The sequence below is a fragment of the Peromyscus maniculatus genome, chromosome 6, assembly GCF_049852395.1.
Source record: "Peromyscus maniculatus bairdii isolate BWxNUB_F1_BW_parent chromosome 6, HU_Pman_BW_mat_3.1, whole genome shotgun sequence".
Classification (NCBI taxonomy): domain Eukaryota; kingdom Metazoa; phylum Chordata; class Mammalia; order Rodentia; family Cricetidae; genus Peromyscus; species Peromyscus maniculatus.
This window is the reverse complement of record NC_134857.1, coordinates 65924229-65942753: the sequence shown is the minus strand read 5'-3', so window position 1 is coordinate 65942753 and position 18525 is coordinate 65924229. Positions and strand designations below refer to the sequence as shown.

The 18525-nt window shown below is 46.3% G+C and overlaps 1 protein-coding gene across 2 annotated transcripts in view; it reads right to left on the bottom strand.

Moving 5' to 3' along the window:
• The window catches only part of Gatb (glutamyl-tRNA amidotransferase subunit B), a 77227-nt gene that overhangs the window by 35160 nt on the left and 23542 nt on the right, over positions 1-18525 (bottom strand). The window contains exons 3-8 of one of the 2 annotated variants that reach the window (XM_006985329.4): positions 15236-15349; positions 12824-13022; positions 12259-12381; positions 4583-4696; positions 2322-2406; positions 545-589 (exon numbers count right to left, since the gene is read on the bottom strand). In XM_006985329.4, the coding sequence (XP_006985391.1) occupies positions 545-589; positions 2322-2406; positions 4583-4696; positions 12259-12381; positions 12824-13022; positions 15236-15349 (680 nt within the window). The remainder of the gene's footprint in view (positions 1-544; positions 590-2321; positions 2407-4582; positions 4697-12258; positions 12382-12823; positions 13023-15235; positions 15350-18525) is intronic. The other variant, XM_042279228.1, reaches the window with a different exon arrangement.

Below are 18525 nucleotides of genomic sequence, written 5' to 3'. Positions count from 1 at the left end.
ATCTTTGTAATCTGCTAAACTCTGAGAAAAAGTGAAAGGTTCAATTTATCTTAAGCTATCGTTATTGTTTTATGTGAAAATCTTCTGTTACATAACAGCCCTCCCCCCCCAACCTCTCACATAATAGGTGAGTACTCCATGGGTGAACTGGTGCCCTAATTTGCTTATCTTGGCAATGAACTAGCATCACCTGAGGTTTGAAGGGACCCTCCATTAACAGACCGTTTTCACATCCTCCCAATATATTCCAGAATATATTACCAGCAAATGTAAGCCTAGGCTCCCTCACCTGCCATCCTCTTAGTTAAACGACAGCATCTTTGTTACGGAAACCTGTGGACAGGTATCTTCCAGCAACTGAATTCCTATTAAAGGAACTCTGCAGCTATCAAGTCAAGAAAATATCACTTCTCCTAGTTTACATACAACAAAATAAGCAATCTTGACTTCTTTCATGTAAAAACAAGTGGTTGCCCAAATTCTCCAGCATCGTTATGCTGATTTTCAAATGGATTTGAAGTGTACCCTGATGAGGAGTAATCACCTGTAGTCTTGTTTTCCTTCTTTGTCTCTCATGGGCATGGTGCACCTGCAACAGGCAGAGCAGACAGCATTACGTCAACACTGTGTGCAACTGGCTGGACCACGTGCAGAAAGGGGAGGGCGCTCAAGTATTTCCCGCGAAGGCTGTGTGTTAAAGGCTTAGTCCTATTAAGAAGAGGTAGAAACTTTAGAAGTGTCAGAAAGAGATGGAGCCTTTGAAGGCCTTTGGGTCATTAGAATATGCCCTCAAAGGAGACTGTGGAACCCTGGTCCCACCTTCTATCTTTTGTTTCCTAGTGTGTTACTTTCTTCATGCTTACCAATACCTGGTAGAAACAACCTAGGAGGGAAAACAGGTATCTATTTTAGTTTTTGGCTTCAGAAGTATTAGTCCATCATGGTGGGAAAGTATGGCAAAGCAAACAAAGAAATGGAAATACAGGAACAGACAAAGATATATACCCAAGGACATGCACCCAGAGACCTTCTCCTCTTACCAGGCCCAACTTCCTAATAATACCATCATATGACTCCATGAAGGGATTCAACATTCATAAAGTTGGGGGCTAATGGTCTCTGGAAACACCATTAGAAATACCTAAAGGTATGCTTTACTAATCAAATCAAGCTAACACTCAAGATCAGGAGTTTAGCTCAGCCATGTGCTTGGGGCATGATGTACCACCATAGGCCAAATCACAGACTGAAACCTTTGAAACCGTGAACCAAAATTAACTCTAAGATGAGTAGCTCAAATATCTGTTACAGTAACAGCTATCAGGCATAGGGCTTTCTCAATTCATGACAGGCAAATTCAAGCTCTTCAGATGTCTATGGGCTCTCCTATGGACCAGATCTTCTATCTCCTATGGCTCTCCTATTTTACATAAATAAAGGGAAATGCTTAGAAAAATAATTTTGTAAAAACAAAACCAAACTGCTTCAATATTTCGTGTATGTGCAGACAGGGATTGAACCCGGGGTGTTAAAGCATTTGCAGCAAGTATTCTATTGCTGAGCCAAACCCCAGCCAGCTTTCAGACAAACTCTGTAGACTTTTGAGCATTCTTTGGTATTTTACTTAAAGTAAAAAAATCTTAAAATTCAGACTGAGAAAAATTAGGATCCCTGTTATCTAAACCACCACAGAACAGTATCCGTGGTGGTGAGAATGAGAATGTCCCCAGCTGGCAGTGCTGTTTCAGGGGACAGTTCAGTCATGCTGGAGGAAGTATGTCACTCGCAGTTCAGAGCTTTGCCCATTTGCAACTTGTTCTCTTTGGTTTGTGGTTGTGGTTGAAGACTTGATCTCAGAGTTTCCTGCTCCAGCCACTTACAGCTAAGCCTCCCTTGCCATTATGGATCCTACCTCTGGAATCACAAGCCAAAATACATTCCTTCTTCCATAGGCTGCTTTTGATCATAGTGTTTTATCACAGTAACAGAAAAATAACTGGTACCGTATCCCTACAACCAGCTCTTAGCCCTTTAAGCATCAAGCTTAGGCTGTGAGAGGTCTCACAGATGATTTAAGGGAATAAAAATTCTTGCCACAAAGCAGGAAGCAAAAGGTAGCCTAGAGGTGAGACTAAGCACTTCTGTATAAGCTTGGGTCAGCTGCACTCCAGGGCCCAGAAGACCATGTTTCATTCCAATGGGATGCAGTGATCTTTTCTCTTATGGCTACAGAGAAGCTAAGGACCTTTGTTACATGACCAGTCCATGGCTGAGCCCCAACCTCCCAGCTGTGGTCAACAGGCTTATCAATAGAAACTCACCCCAGCTTATAATCAAATGAACGAGTTTCATTTAGAATTTCACCTCCATTCTCAAGTTCAGTGATTTGCCTCTGAATTTCATAGTCTATAAAAAAAAAACACAGCAAGTTAGTATATTTTTAATCCCTTTCATCCATGCAGGCAATAATTAGAAACCATTCTCAATTCTTAAGTTAAAGAAAAAAAGTCAAGGAGACTATTTATGATGATCATTCCCTTGTGAGTTGTATTTTCTTCTCACAACTGGGAAGGGCCTTAAGAAGCATGTCTCTTCCCTCCTCTTTCTTTTTTGGACATCTCAGCTCAAAGAGATTAACAACTGAGTACAGACTACAGACACCTTGGTAGAAGGACTGGGACTGCTATGTGGGTCCAGTGACTGCAGATCTAGGATTGTGGCCTATTAGAATTTCTTATCCTAGGACTAGCAGATGGGTCACAAGGAACCCTGGTAACCCTCAAAATTTTTATACAAAATATGGGTGAAAATGTATGTACACTTTTGGAAAGAGAATAATTTTCATTTTATTTTCCAAGATATCTGTGACCACTGCTTTGTAACGCATACTCCCACTACCCAACAGAATAGATGGACTATGCCAATCAACACAGCTAAACATGGCTGAAACACAGAACTGCTAAGGCCCTTTGCAAAAGTAAGCCTTCCCAACTTCCTACCCCACGTTCCTTGCTCAGACCTTTTAATCTGGCTGCTAAGAGACAGCAGCACCAAACTGGTCCATTTGTATCCCCCTCCGTCACCTGAGTGTTCTCCTTGATTGACCTGAAATGATGGCTAAAAGGTCCAACATGATTTGAAAAAACCTGGTGGGAGAATTCCAGGCTTGGGGGATTAAGGCCACGGTGGCAAAGCTTTGGTTCTGCTAGGCTGTGTTTGAACACAGGTAGAATTCTGACTGCTGCTTCAGAGGGCACTTCATATTCAAAAAAACATTCGGGGCAGCTAAAAACACCCGGGTTCCCATACCCGTTACAGACAAGTTGTCAACTCTGGTTGCCTGCCTCTGGTTGGTCATCGCCTCGTAGATCAACGCAGCCCTGAACATGGCACGTCCAGGGTGAAGGCAGAGACATTCCACTCGTTCCAAGCTCCTTCACAAACGCAGGTTCTAAGCACGAGCCTCTCTCCTTACCCCTTTGGTGGCTTCAGAAAGTGGACTGTGTCCCCTTTCAGAGACAGGAGTCACTCCTTACCCTTATCCTGCTGTCCCATGAGTAATCCCTTGAACCATGTTCATGCCTTTCCTCTAAAAGTCTGTCCCTTCAGGTGTCTGCATTAAGGCTGGCTCATCATTTCAGGTTTGGGACACGAGGTTTACCCAGGCAAGAACAACCTCTCTGAACTGCGTTACTCCTCCCCCAGAGACCCGGTGCCCACTAAGCATCTTGGCTGCGGCACCGCGAAGGCCAGAGCTTCAGCAGGCCTGCTGTCTGTGTACTCCTGATAGCACTCACCCCTCCCTCCTCTACGGATGTCTCTGCCTTTACAATCTACTCGAGTCTTCTGAGACGGCCTCCCTTAGGCTGTTTCTAGCTTCTGTGGAACTGCCCATGGAGCTAGCCTGTTCTACATGTGCTAGCCGGTTCTACATGAGCTGTTCGCAGACATTGGTCATCAGTGAAATGTTCATTGTATGCTCCAGGAAAACCAACCTTGACTGAACAGGCACATGCAATCTACTAGCTGGAAACAGTAAAAAGTAGAAACATACTAACCAAACAGACTACATCCAATCTAAAAAATGAACTTGACTTCCTATAGCGTATGATATGAGGTAGGACACAGCCACCATATTCTGCAAATCCTCCCAAAGTGGGTGGAGTTTATTTCCCTCCCTTTGGGTCTGGCTTGAATTCATGTTGCTTTGAAAGAAATGTGTCCGAAGTGACACTGTGTGAGTTGAATTCCAGAATTGAGGACACAAGTGAATCTTGAGGCTCCTGCCTCTTCCATCCTGGGATCCTCCACTGGCAAACACAAAAGCCTGGGCTACACAGACGAAGGACAAGAGACCACACGGATGGAGAAGCCTCCAGTCAGAGGCCCCCCGTGACAGAGGCCGTCTCAGAGCTTCGCTTCTGCTAACCTGACAGTTGCTGGAGCGTCTGCAGGACCACTACCTGGTCCACAGGACTGTGCGAACTAGTGATGGCTGCAGAGCCAGTAAACACAGTTGTGCACTACAAACGAGAGGTGACGATACACAGAGAAGCCCGCAGGAGTGGGAGGTGACACTCACCTATGGCCTTGGCCAAGAACCTGAAGCTGTTGAGATTCTTCACTTCAGTCCGGACGCCCAGAGGTTCCCCAGGGTGATGCACCGATATATTGGCGTCTACTCTCAGCTGACCCTCTGGAAGGAGAAAATACAAAACCTGTAGAAATTCTTTGAAGCAATATGTTTGTAGGGTGTGGAGACGTCAAGGTAAGTAGTGTCTAACTTGATTTTCTGTCTAGTTAGAGCAACCTAGCTTTGGAGAGCATATCTGTTCCCCTGGCACGGCAAGAAGTCAGAGTCCTGAGGTGTGTGGAAACAGGCTTCTTCTTGTGCACACACAGACATTCTTGATGCACAGCTGGAAGGATCTATGTAGTATCCGTGTGCTAAACGAGAACAAGGTTATTAAAATCGAGGTTCACTCTTCAGTTTTACTCCATGGTTATTTTCCAAGTATCTGAGCTGGGTTTGGGGGAAGCCTCAAAAATGATCATGTGAAACCCCTCCAGTGCTCTCTGGTGAAATAGGATCTCTATGTGTTTTGAGGAGATTTATAAGACAGTCCTTGAGAATTTACAGCTCAAGGGCAGGAGCTGGAACCTGGGCTGTTCCCCCTCCCTTCTCAGGCACTGTAATGATTTTCTCTCCATAAACAGGCACCTGAAGGCTCCCTGGTTGCCATGAGGATTTGCTGAAGCAGAAAGACTATAGCGAGATGGGTGGAAGGGTGAGAAGAGAGCTGACCCATCCTTACGGGACCTTCTCTGCCCTGGAAAGCTCCTTGGCTTAGGAGACGTGACCCTAAAGAAGCAGGTGGTTTGTGGAAGGGACCAAAGGATTTTGAGGAAGAAGAGAGAGGCAAAAACTCCAAGACAGATATGAAGACAAGCAGTCATCACATTTTCTATCTTACAAAGGAAAGCTCAAGTTCTAGTCTCCAACTTTATGTGCAATCCTTACAACAAGATGGGAAGACAAAATCTTGCTCTTATTATTTATTTCCTGAGACACAGTCTCACTATGGAGCCCTGGCAAGCCTTGAATTTACCATCCTCCTATACCAACCTCCCAAGTAGCTGGGACTACAGGTGTGTGCCACTGCTCCTAGCTCTTAGGTAGGTTTTTAAATTTAATAAACCTGATGATGGGCTAAATAAATTCATTTCCCAAATGTTCCACAACAAAAACGTATTCAAACAATTAAAAGAATCAATAAATCCCATGTCAGGAAAAGGAGCGCTCTTTGTGACTGCCACCCTGGAGCTGCAGCAACAATCCTCTATCAGCCTGAGACCACTGCTCAGCCAGCCACCGACCCCTCCCAGACTCCCCTGAGAACAGCTCCCCACTCTGCGGCTCTGAAAACCTGACAAGACGCCTTTCAGCTCGGGAGCGGCTCCACCTATTTTGCCGGCTCTGACTTTTCAACAACTGCACAGATTCTACAGTTGCTGATTTTTAAATCAGCTTTTGAAGAAGCCACGTTCTTCCGAATTTTGAGAAGTGGCACCCACTTAGGAACCTTGGTGTCACCTTGTATTTCCTACTTTGTCCTTTACCTCCAATCTATCAGGTCCCTCCAGACACGCTCAGATTCGTCACTCCTCTCCATTCTGCTACTGCAACCTTTGAGACCACATCCTGTCTCAACACAGCAGGGCCTCTTGTCCAGTCCCAACGATGTAACTAAGCAAGACTACCATGCTGGTGTGGTGTGGCTTTTATCATGTCCATCGCTTACTGGAGCACAGCGGTCCCACTGTGTCATCTCCTCTACTTCATATCTAAGATCTTCTTTGGTGAGACCAACAGTCACACCATTCATTCCATAGGAAAGCTCCGCCACCGCTAGACAGGGGAGCAGTCGACTATTTACTCCACCGGAGCTTTTTATTTTCATTTTTCAAAGAGGTGGGAGTGTTGAGACAGCGTCTCATGCCATTCAGGCTGCCCTCAAACTCACTATGTAGCTGAGGCTGGCCCTGAACTCCTGTCCTCCTGCTTAGACCTCTGGAGTACTGCGGTTACAGATGTGCAGCCCATATCTAGCTTTCCACTGGAACTTCATCCAGGTTACTACCTCTGTGTCCCTCAGGCTCAACCTCCAAGACTACATGTGAGTGTTCCTTCCCTCTACTAGGCATTGCTGTCAGGAAGCGAGCCTCCCCGTGGAGGTCCTGCAGCTTTCTCAGAACACAAGGAACATAAGCCACATAGAAGAGCCAGTGACTGATATCTATTGTGAACTAAGCTTTTTGCTAAGACCAGAATGGAAAGGCCCTTGAGGATGGGCCCAATTTTCAATCCCTTCTTGCCCTCCAAGGACATGGGCCTCACTAATCCTCTCTTCCATACAAGTCATCAATCTTTCTAAGCATTCCCTCTGATATGTACACACGTAATAGTGTTTATTTCTCATTAAGAAGATACACAAAAGCCTCAAAACCTATTGCCATGAGCCCAATTTCCCCACCATCAGTCAGCAGCCATTTCTCTGCTTTCCCTCTGGGCAAATCCTCTCTAACAAGTTAGTGCACACACTGTCTTCACTCTCAACCCAGTTAACCCTAACCCTCCACAGCCTGGTTTCTGTCCTCAGGTCTCTCAAGATGCTTTGTCAGGGCTGCCACAATCCCCTTGGTGCCAAATCCAGTGGGCAGAGACACATTCTGTTCTCACCTCACTATGACATATCAATTAATCCTTCGTTTCCTCTGTCTTTTGAGACAGGACCTTAATATACAGCTGAGGATGGACTCAAACTTGCTATACAGCATAAGCTGGCCTCAAACTCACAATCCTCCTGTGAGCCAGGATTACCTCTACCTGGTTTCCTTCCTTCCTACATCAGTGTTGGTCACTGAATGCTATCATGGTTTTCCTGAACACTCAATTTGCACCTCATTTGCTTGTATCCTTTTCCTATGAAAACACAGGACTCTTTTCTCGACTCCCGTGCTTTCCAGAGTGGTTTACAGCTTTAAATATCATCTGTGTCCTCATGACGCCTAGATCTCCATTGACAGACTTCTGAGCCCTACTCCAGGCTTTATAGGTATTCCAGTTTCCAAATCCAAATCCTGACTTGCCACTTTGCAAAGACGTTCTTGTCCTTCTCTTCCCGTCTCAGATAACACCACACCCTGCTTCTTCCAACTTCCTGGAAGCCGCCTTTGCTTTCCTCCATCTCTGCTCTGCCACAGCAGCCTGTCGGAGCCTTCATCCTAAGAACCATCTCGAGTCTACCTGTCTCTCCATCATCTCTGCCACCATCACTGTCCAGCAGCATCACCTTGTACCTGATCTCTCATTCTCGAATGGGTTCATGCTTCTCTTCTGGACCTGAGACCCACTCTCCACAGCAGCTACAGTGGCTTCTAAAGCGTAGCCCAGTCTAAGTGTTCTCTCACTCGATTCCTTTCCCTGAGTCCCATGTCACCTGGATGGGTGCACTTCCGACAACTGCCTACTGCCCTCTGTTTGCCTTTCTGCCTTTCTGCCTTTCCTACAGTCTGCCACCTTGGTAACCATGGTGGTACTTTCTGAGCTCTTCTTTAGGCCAGGCCCTTTGCCTTAGCTGTGTCCTAGAATGCTCATCACCTTGTTCTAGGCTGGCTAGGGCCCCGAGTCATTCTTTAGTTCTTAATCGAACATCAACTCTGCCGAGTGGCCTTGAAAAACAAGACTGTCACTTTCCAAGTTGTTCCAGCACTGAGATGCATTTATTTCCTTAAAATAACTAATAGTTATTTTCATTTTTTCTGTTGATGTAATTCTTCCCAAGGGTAAGGTCCTCAAGGCAGGGACAAGGCCTTTTTCAGAATCTAGAACTGGGTCTGACCCATTGTTATTGTCCAGTGAAATTAAATCCCATTGAATGACGAATTCCAACACACTGGTATTTTCCTGAGCAATAAGCAAACAGATTGGTTTCTGTCTCACACTGGTTCCTAGTGAGTCTCCAACCTGTCTGACTAGAACTAATCTATAATTAGAATCACATGAAAGGCCCATTAAGCTCAAAGGAAAACTGCCCAAGTATGCTGAGCTCTGCAGACCAAACCTCGGTGCTTGGGAGACAGTTTAAAAAAAAAAAAACTCGGGGGACCTTGAATTACTACTCACTTTCATGATTTAGAATTCTAATTTGGAAGAGGACTAAAGGCATGAATTTTCATCTCTCCCAGAGAATCCCACACTACATAAATGTCTGAAGAGAATCACTTAGTGTCCTGCCGTGTTGAAAGAGAGTTCACTAGCCTGGATTCAGATATAGTATCAGACTTTAACAAAAGACATTCTACCTCGTGAAGACAAAATGCCTTTTAAACAAATTAAGTTAAATTCCCTCCAATGCATGAAAGCCTTACCAGTCAGGTTTACCTCCGTGCATTCTGTCCCACTGAGGGGCCTTCCTTCCCACATAAGAATGTCATCGAGCTCAAGTTCCATCTTCTCAGAGTAGACAGCTGTAACAGCTACGCTACAAACTACACCACTGAGCACCGTGATAGACTAGTCACGTCTTCTGAAACACATCTGAACAAGAATAAAATGTGGGGACAGAAAACCGTTTCCACAAACAGTGAGGGTCTGAGGCCTGGACAGGGAGGTCTGTGGAGACGGCCGGTCATTCTCTGCTGAATAATCTCCAGAACTGAGAACAGAACAGGGGGCAGGGCTGACTAAAAACCTCGGTTTGCAGAGCCGAGATAGGCCTCACACATGCTAGACAGGTGTTCCACCACTGAGTCCACTGCGGCCCAACGTGATCAACGTTTGCTGACTACAGCTCACGGGACCCACTCATCGCGATGAGCGGAACTGCAGACAGAAGAGTGTGGCACAGGCCTTTGTCAGATCCCGTGCTGCTGCTCTACAGCCGCCACCACATCCACTCGCTGGAACAGGGTGGCAGTGACAAAGGTACCTGGACACCCCTGTGGCATTTCAAACCACGTCCCCACCAGAACCCCAGACCTGCTCCTACAAACTCACTCCTCTCCTCATCACCCAGTGACTCCCTGCTTGCCTTTCTCTTCCGTCTCTTTCTCTCCACACAACGATTTGGGAATGACTTCTAAAAGTGCAGGAAAAAAGACTCCAAGAAATCAAGTAACGTGCCCAGGTTTGCACTGCTAGAAGCCACAGGCTTGGATTCTATCTCGGATCCAGGCTCTCTGTCCATCATACTTCTCCACCTACTACTTCTCTGAGCAGGTCCCTCTGGCAGCCTGATGCTGTATGGCTGACCGCCGGGAAGTGTGGTACCAGGTATAAACAAGGGAGGCACACTTGGGCTCAGGCCCAGTGCAGACACTTGTAATGAGTCTTGGACAAACTTGTAAACAGGTATACCACTATCTCCCAGGAATGTCGGAATGTTTAAGTTACAGGATAAATTGTTTTAATAAGCACATACTAAACCTTCCAACTAGTAGCTAGTATTACTGTTAAGGTACTTAGTAGGTCTACTTCTGTTCCCATTCAGATCAACACACTGCTCTGGGGATCTCTTTTAACAGCAGCAACACGCTGAACACGAGAAGGAAATGACTTAGACACTGGGCTATGGTGGTCTGTGCTCATTAGCAAGACTACCAGGAGCTCACTAAATGGAGCCCAGAACAGTTCACACTTCAGTCCCTAAGCGCCAAGTCTACTGGTCTCCAGTGGCACCTCTTCACGACAGCCCTCAGTTCCAAGTGCAGCCCCCAGGGCTGGCACAACAGGGGTCTCACAGTGGCCACATGAAAAAAGGAGCAAAGACATTTAGGCTAAGAAAATGCTCATGGCCAGGGAAGTGAGACTCTCAGGCCCCCAGGCAGCCCTCAGTGCTCCAAGGCACTTCAGAACAGCTCGCACTTCCTGGCTGCCGCACTGGAAACAAAGCTGCCTGACTGGGTGGAGAAGAAACAGGAAGTGTCATAACAAATGAGATTTAGTGGACCTGCTCAGCTGCCACTGACTCATGAGCTCTTGCCATTGTGGCTTCCCTCTTTGCTAGGACCCAGAGGGGACTCTCCCTCAGCTAACAGGTGTTTATTCCATAGGTTTGCAGGAGTCAGTGATTTTGAGAATATCTAGAAACTTTTAAAAAGATGATACAGAATCAACGCTTAGCGTATTAATGGCTAACCATCCAACCTGCCCATATTTCATTTATGTTCTGTGGGCAAAAAAGCAGCATGAGTGATAAATGGAAAATAGAGAATTCCCTTATTCTAACATGGTCTTGTTTCTATAAAAGAAACATGTGGGCAGCTAACCTTTATGCCACTCAGACTCACAGGGGTTGTTTCTCCAGCCTTTAAGGATGAATGAGAGCAAATAAGCAAGCTTGGTCTTCAGTTCTCACTTGTACCACAATTTGGAGTTATAATTTATCATTTTTAAGAGGCCCTATGTGACAAGTGTGACATTAAAAATTCAGAAGACCCTCTGTTACATGCAAACACATTATGTGATGTGATAAGGGTATCCACAGTATTATGCACCAACAGGGAGATGAACATCATCATTAATGGTACTTACTAAGTGCACACTGTGGCCACTTTAATGTGCGTGCTATGGAAAGAAGACTGTAAATGCAGAGCTTGTATTCTGCCAGGGAGGGCCCCAAGGGTGCTGGGAGTTTTCACACCGCCTCTGGGAAGGGAAAATGAGGGGGAACCGTGGGAGAGATTTGCTCCAGGGACTTCAGGGAAGGTAAAGGAACACTAGGCAAAGGCCAAGACAGAGCTGCCATGAAGAAACAGAAGTCAACAGACCTAGGACTTGCTAGAAATAACGTGTATCGTTATGACACTTTCACTCATGGACTTCCATCATACTCCAGACCCAACGGTCTCTCTCCTTGAACTTGAAGACCAAGACAGTTTGCTACAATCTTTTTCTTTTTGTAGTGCTGGGACCTCACACACGCCAGGTGAGCACTCTACTGAGCTGTATCTCTAGGCCCATATAATCATAGTATTTGTTTATAGCCAAAAAACTGGCTTTACCTGCACACACATGAACATTTTTACTCTGTTTTAAAAATCATTGGGTTATTTTTGTTGTTTCTTGAGGCAGGGTCTCACTGTTTGGCCCTGACTGGCCTCAGACTCTCTTTGTAGATCTGGCTGGCCTTGCATTCAACAGAGAACAAACTGCCTGCCTCTGCCTCTTAGGTGCTGGGATTAAAGATATTTTGATTGTACAAATGAATGGAAAATAGTTTGATATTTTACTATCTGCATCCACAAAATATGTATACATAGATACATAGTATGTAATAATCAAATCACAGTAGTTCAACGTTCCAGATGGACGACAATTTTGCCAAAGAAGAGAACCTAGATCTTCCCCAAATAGCAACTGGCTATGTATGTAGAACTCACAAAATAAGAATCATTATTCATGATCCATGTTCTCTTCTGAAAGGTCTGAACTGAACACACTCACGAATCCCCACAGTTCTCATGTAGCATGTGGGAGAAGGTAGATCTTGCCTCCTGAGTCCTATGCTCACATCCTCAGGCTCAAGATGTATGCAGTATTGTTTGTGTTTAGTTTGGGTTTGGGGCTCATAAAAAGAGCCCGAGGGAAATTCTAAGGGGGAAAAAGAAGTGCAGTGGAGAAGGCTAAATATAGAATGTGCCAGAAGCAGGGAGGGGGACGATGCGGAGCAGGGACACCATGCACGTAGCCTCTACCTGCCATGTTCGCCTGGCTGGTCCCCAGCGCTTGAAGGATCAGCTGCAGTTCCCTGACAGCTATGGCCGCCTCCTCTCCACAGCACAGGTCAGGCTCCAGGACCACTTCGAGAAGGCCGACTCCTACCAGAGAGAGGCCAGTCAGCCTGACTTGGTCTGGACAGACATCAGCTAAGGAAGTGGGAAATCTTAGGAAAGCGTGGCATCAATGCACAGCCTGCAAAGCAGCCCGCCCTCCTCCCCCGCCTCTGCCGCTTGTCGATGCCTAACTCCGCTTCCCTTCTTCTTCCAGTGTCTGCTCACGGACATCCAGCTGTGGGCCGTGACAAGGCAGATAGGGCTGTCCGATTTTAGGGGTGGGTGATTGGCAAGTCTGGCAGGGAGCACGGCTCAGGCTGTGCTCTCTCATCAGCTCTGCCGATACCAACAGGGGTATTTTGATCCGCCAGTCAGGCTCCTGTGTCTGCTTTCTCAATTGGTTTGAGAACAGTCTAGAAGGGAAGAGAAGTGCCCAAGACCCCGGAGCAGAGAGAGAGTTGGAAGAAGTAGGGCAGACCCAGCCTACCGGCTCGATTCAAATCAATGAGCGTCTGGGACCTCAGGTCATCATGGAGGCTCTTGCCACTGTCCTGCTCCAACTGGATTTGCTTGATCCTCACCGTCTTGGTGGTCACCTGACTCCGTTTCTTCCCTGTGTAGGTATTGTATGTCAAGTGCCCCTTGGCAGCAATCGGGAGCCTCTGCTGGGTGATCTGGTAGCCCGCCTGCTCACAAACCAACATGGATTAGTCACTAGCCCAGAACTGAATGCTGGGGTTCACTTCACGTTTAGTTTCACATCATAAAGGTTGTCTTGAAACAAACACGAAACGAGGAAACAACAACAACAACAACAAAACCTTCCTTTATACAGTGCTGCCATAATTCAGCCTTTCTTCTTCTGGCTTTTCCCATCACCCCATTACCCACCCCAAGTCTCTCACCCCCAATAATGATGCAATTAGGAACATGAATCCCATCTTCCTTGTTGGAGTGCCATTTTTGAGAGTAACAATAATCTCATTGTCAGAGGCCCCTAAGAGAAGAATTTATTGTTTTCATTTAGCTCATTAGCCTAAATTCTGCATCTCATTACCAGGCTCCTGCTGAGCCCCTTATTAGGGAATGCCAGCTAAGCAGTTAGCCATCCACTTGCAACAAGTCTTGCAGCAACTGCCACTGCATTTCAGCTTGTTTGGGTTCTGCTCTTTGGGGTAGGCAATCTGCCAGCCGCTCTTCCCTTATTCCTCTGGCCAGAAGGTATTGTGATGTGCTCACAATCCGCTAACGGACAGCACACAGCACAAAACAACTGATGGACGTTGCAAGGATGCCTGCCCCTTCTCAACTGAAAAGAAGAATTACTTTTGAACACACACTGGGAATGCAGGGCGATGGGAAGACTGGAGATAAACAGAGAGCAATGGCTGAAGCATCTGCAGGACCTGCTGGACACAGTCATCATCACCCTCATTCGATCCCACAAGCCTATCTAGTGCAGGCAGGGGGGGCCAAGGGACTTGCCCAAAGCCACACACAGAACCAGGAGATCTCCAGGCCACACTGGCCCAAGTGGGTACCTCTCCTTACTAGGCTAGTGAAAGACTTAAAATTTTTACTACCTCAGAAATACAAGTAGACATGTCAAATCATAGCATGTTTTATGTGAGCTTCAAGGTTTCTGATGCAGGAGGCCTGGAGTAGGGCTGGAGAATTTCTACTCCTAACAAGGCTCTGGGAAACGCTGACAATGGGTGCCCTGGGGAACTGAGCAGAAGGCTAGCCCCCTCTCCACCTAGAGACCTGAATTCTGGTTTGGGTTGCTGGACGAAACACCAGGGCACCTTGCTAAATATGAGTTCCAGATAAACAACAAATGAACCGTGTTATACGCATGCCTTGTGCAACATTGTGACCACCTGTTCTAGACATGCCGAACTGCTCAGGCAGGAAGAACAGGCCAGAGTCCAAACACTTCCAGGGTTTTATGAGTCAGTGGTACACAGCTCACCTAACATGTACAAGTCCCCAGGTGCCATGCCCAGCACTGAAAAAGCCAACATTTCGTTTTCATTTATACAGCAGAACTTGTTGTGGAAATGGGGGCTGGGGGGGAGCTACAGAGTACTATTTACCTTGCTTTTTATTTATGTCTATTTATGCCCTCACCACTAAAACCCAACTCTTCCAAATCTTCAGTTCTGGGAGAATGAAGCATGGCAATGTTTATTGCTATTGTTTTTCAAGATCATATTTACCTATCAGAACAGCTGATTAAATGACACATTATTTTCAGAAACCCATTCAACATTTCAATTTTGTTCCAGCACGATACTATGAAAAATTGCCTCTTGTTCACACTGGCACCACTTTAAAACAGAAACTTTCTAAATTTAGGGGAAAAGCAGGTAAATATTGAGTTTGCTGCTCAACTAGTTACTGTTGTTTGTGCTCCTTCCGGCTCCCAATCCTGCCTACTGCTGCTCCTTGGGAGATGGCAGATGTCTCCAGAGGAGCTAGCCTTCTTATTAGGAAAGTCTACATGAAAGAGACACGTCCTCACAATGTTTGCAGTGACAGTGGGTACCGGCCGCCGCATCAACCACGGGGCTAGCCTTTGTCCTAACAGGCAATTAGCACCAAACACCGTGGCTGGGAGAACCTGACAGCACTGGCCTCTCCCGGTCCCCGTTCAATTATAAGCGAACCAACAGAAGTACAGAGTAAGCAGGGAGTCAGAGATCAGGACAATCTCAGGCAATCTAGTAAACATGGGGGCCTCTGCCTTCATTAGGGCTGGGCAGCACCTCCTGCTGCGATGGACAGAGGGCTGATTGAAAACGTGAGTGGCGCACTCCCTGGCCTTTGCTTCCATCCCCCAAGGCAGGCAGCGGGCCCAGCTCTGAGGACCTGTAAGGGCAGCTCACAGCATACTTACAGGCAGGTCTGCGTAGAAGTAGTGCTTCCTGTCAAACAGGGACCTCTTGTTTATGCGGCAGTTCAGTGCCAAGCCGGTCATCACCGCGGCTTCTACACACCTCCTGTTGAGAACCTTGACAAACACCACACAAGCTCCTTTTAGAGCCACAGGCCACACAGCTGCTCCTCTCCTACTCTGACGTCTTCCCTGAAGAGTCCAAACTGCTATCTCGGGTTCTCAAGCTGGTGAGTCAAGAGGTGGTCAGCTCTGCTTCACAAGCTGATTGCGAATCAGAAAAATATGTTTTAAAAATGTATGCAACAGTGGGGCCCACTGGGCACTTAATAAATTGCCATCCCAGGCACCCTTCCCCGGTATACAGCATCAGAGAAAAGAGTTTCCAAATGCCCGGGAGAGCATTATGACATGGACTGAATCCCTTGTCCCTCTCTGCAAAGAGAATTGGGAGCCACTCAGGATCTGTGGGGCAGTGATTTGTGAGAGGAGGGTCCCAGGTCTACAACTTCATGCTGTGGTGAAGTGTGAAATGGAGAGGCACAGGTGGGACCCAAGAGGCTGAGAGGGTGGCTGAACTGGCAGAAAAAAGAACAAACTTTTAAGAACAAAATGGCCACAGCGATTTTGTCAGGGGCTGGGGCTGGGGTGATGCCTCCTCCAGGCATGGCCACCTCCCTCAGAGAGTGCTCTCACTGCCTTGTGCTCTGGGCTTGGCAGGGTTCCTGGAGCTCCCAGGTTCTATTGGACCCAAGAGACAACTAGACAATGTCCCAGTGCCAAGGTCAGAAACAGAATTTTAGAGGTTATGAACTAGACACTGACTAGGTAACACAGTAAAGGAGACAGCTAAGTTCTAGAATCAGGTCCATGTTCCACTTCTCTGGATATCTAGTGACAACATGCCTCAGTTTTCCAAAGAGGGATGTGACCTTGTAGAACAGATAAAGTAATACCTGGAATCACTTACTAACCCCATTGTAGGGATTCAATGGTTCATCAATAACCCATTGTATTTTGGGAAAGTCTGTGAGGCTGCTGAACTTGATGAGATTAAGTTCCATATTCTAATGGAAGATCTGAGGTATTCTCTGATGTAGCTGGCATTTCTCTGTAATATTATATTTAGTATACGACAGTATTTATATCCACTAGGTTAATGTAGCTAACGCTTTCCAGTGAGAGTTTCCACATTAACAATTTTACTTAGGCTTTTACAGCAGCCCTCTAAAGAAGGAAATTAGTACTATCCCAGTATTTCAGTAAAGAAAAACTAAGCCCCTCCAAAGAGGCCTGAGAGACCTGGCTAAGGAGCCCAAATGATAGGTGAAACCTCTCTGAAGCACACACATGCCCTTGCCTGGGTGGCAAGCGGAATACCTGTGACTCAGTGACCAGCTTTCTCAACTGCGAAGAGAACTGATCGGTCTAACAGACTAGAAAGTAAACTGTATAAGAAAACATAGATGCATCTCTAATGACAGCAATACATAAACCCCCAATGGAAACTCAACAAACTCCCTCTAGAGACAACATCACACCCCTCTTGAGACCTAAGAAAGGCGCCAATGGAGTCATCTCCCAGCATTTCCAAGTTCTCCATTCTGGGTCTCATGATATTGTCAGCCCTACAATAAAAATGGCTTTCAAGGAAAGACATGTATGGGGACCAGGATGATCTAATGATCAGTGTGCTTTTACATGCCAGTGTCCGACATCTCGTGGGACCGTTGTTAATGCGATACTAATAGAGCCTGCGGACAGCGTCAAGGCACACAGGCTGCCGTGCTGGCGTCCCAGCCCTGAGATGTGCTCTTCCTGAGGCTGGAGCACAGCCTGGCTGTGTGCATTCTTTACCTCCCTGCTCTACATCTGATTTGCTGGCTGCCTGCTACTAGCTTCGCAACTTCGGCTTTCTCTCACATTTTGGTCCAGCATGCTTCCTCCCCTTGGCATGGAGAGAACCCAGGTCACTCTGTTCTGAGCATGCACAGTAAGTTGCCTGTTCCTGGCACCAGGAGGGAGTCTGAAGTTGTGGGTGATCACAGATTCTCACTGTGTACTTATCAAGAACACGAGCACTTGAGAAGCCATCAATTTCCAAAGACTAAGAATGCAGTAAAACACACAAACATTAGAGTGATATTGAATATATTTTAATCTTTTTCTGATGATTTAGGAGCCCTGAAGTACTTCAGGGTCAGAATTATAAACATCAATCATCACCACACTACAGTTGCACAGAGGGGCCAGTAAACAGAGCGCCAGCTAAAAGAATGCCAAGAAAGGAGAATTTATTGTGATCTTAGTCACGCTGCTGTGACAGATGGGAGGCCAGGTCAGCATGTTCTGGGGACAGAACTAAAAAAGAGAACTTCAACTTGAGCTAGCTTCATTCCAAATATTTCCTAAATGTTTATAATGTGCCAAACACCAGGGACACAGAGATAAACAAGACCGTGTCCCTGCCCCAGCCGTGATCATCAACCTGTGAGGATGAGACAAACCTGCCTTTCCAAGTCTAGATTCCACACCAGAGTCATGCTGTTAAAAATATATCCTGTGGCATTTTGTTACCCAAAGTCTCTCAATGGTCCAAATAGCCCCAAGACAAAAGGCCAAGCTCTGGCATGTTCTAGCTCCTTCCTACATCTACTCCGGGGTCAGTTCTCCTGTACAAACCTACAGATCCTGACTCTCTTCTGCCCTGCAAAGTCTAAGCGCCTCCAGCACTGTCGTAGCCCAGTTACTATCCATCCTTCTATGCACTAACCTTGCTTCTGTGCGCCCGACCTGTGCTTGTATCACAATGACCAGCTCTGCTCCACAGTTATATACACAATCAATCACAAATCTCACGAGAACGGGATTCCTGTTCATCTTTCCATCCCTGGACTGCCAGAATCTGAACAGACTCATGAACAATGAACTCAAATGAAAATGAAGGGAACAGGAAAGTTTCACAGAGGCAGTGATGGCTGAGTCTCTTTTTAAGTGTTACCTGTCACCTTCTGGCCTTTGAACTCATATCTGGAAGTTCTCTATGTGACAAAGTGATTATATATAATATGATCAAAGGAGTAGGCTGAGAATCATGGTTCAAACAACCAACTTGTCCTGAAGAAAGCATGTTCCAGAATTTTCTTTCAGTGACTCTAAAGAGTATAGGGCTAGCCCTACCACCTCTTCTGAGGAAGTAAGTCAACAACCCCTGGTTCTCATACACATACCTCTCAAGCTGAACCTTCAAAGACTCCCCTTTGATGTCAGGTACGACCCACAGTAAGTATTTA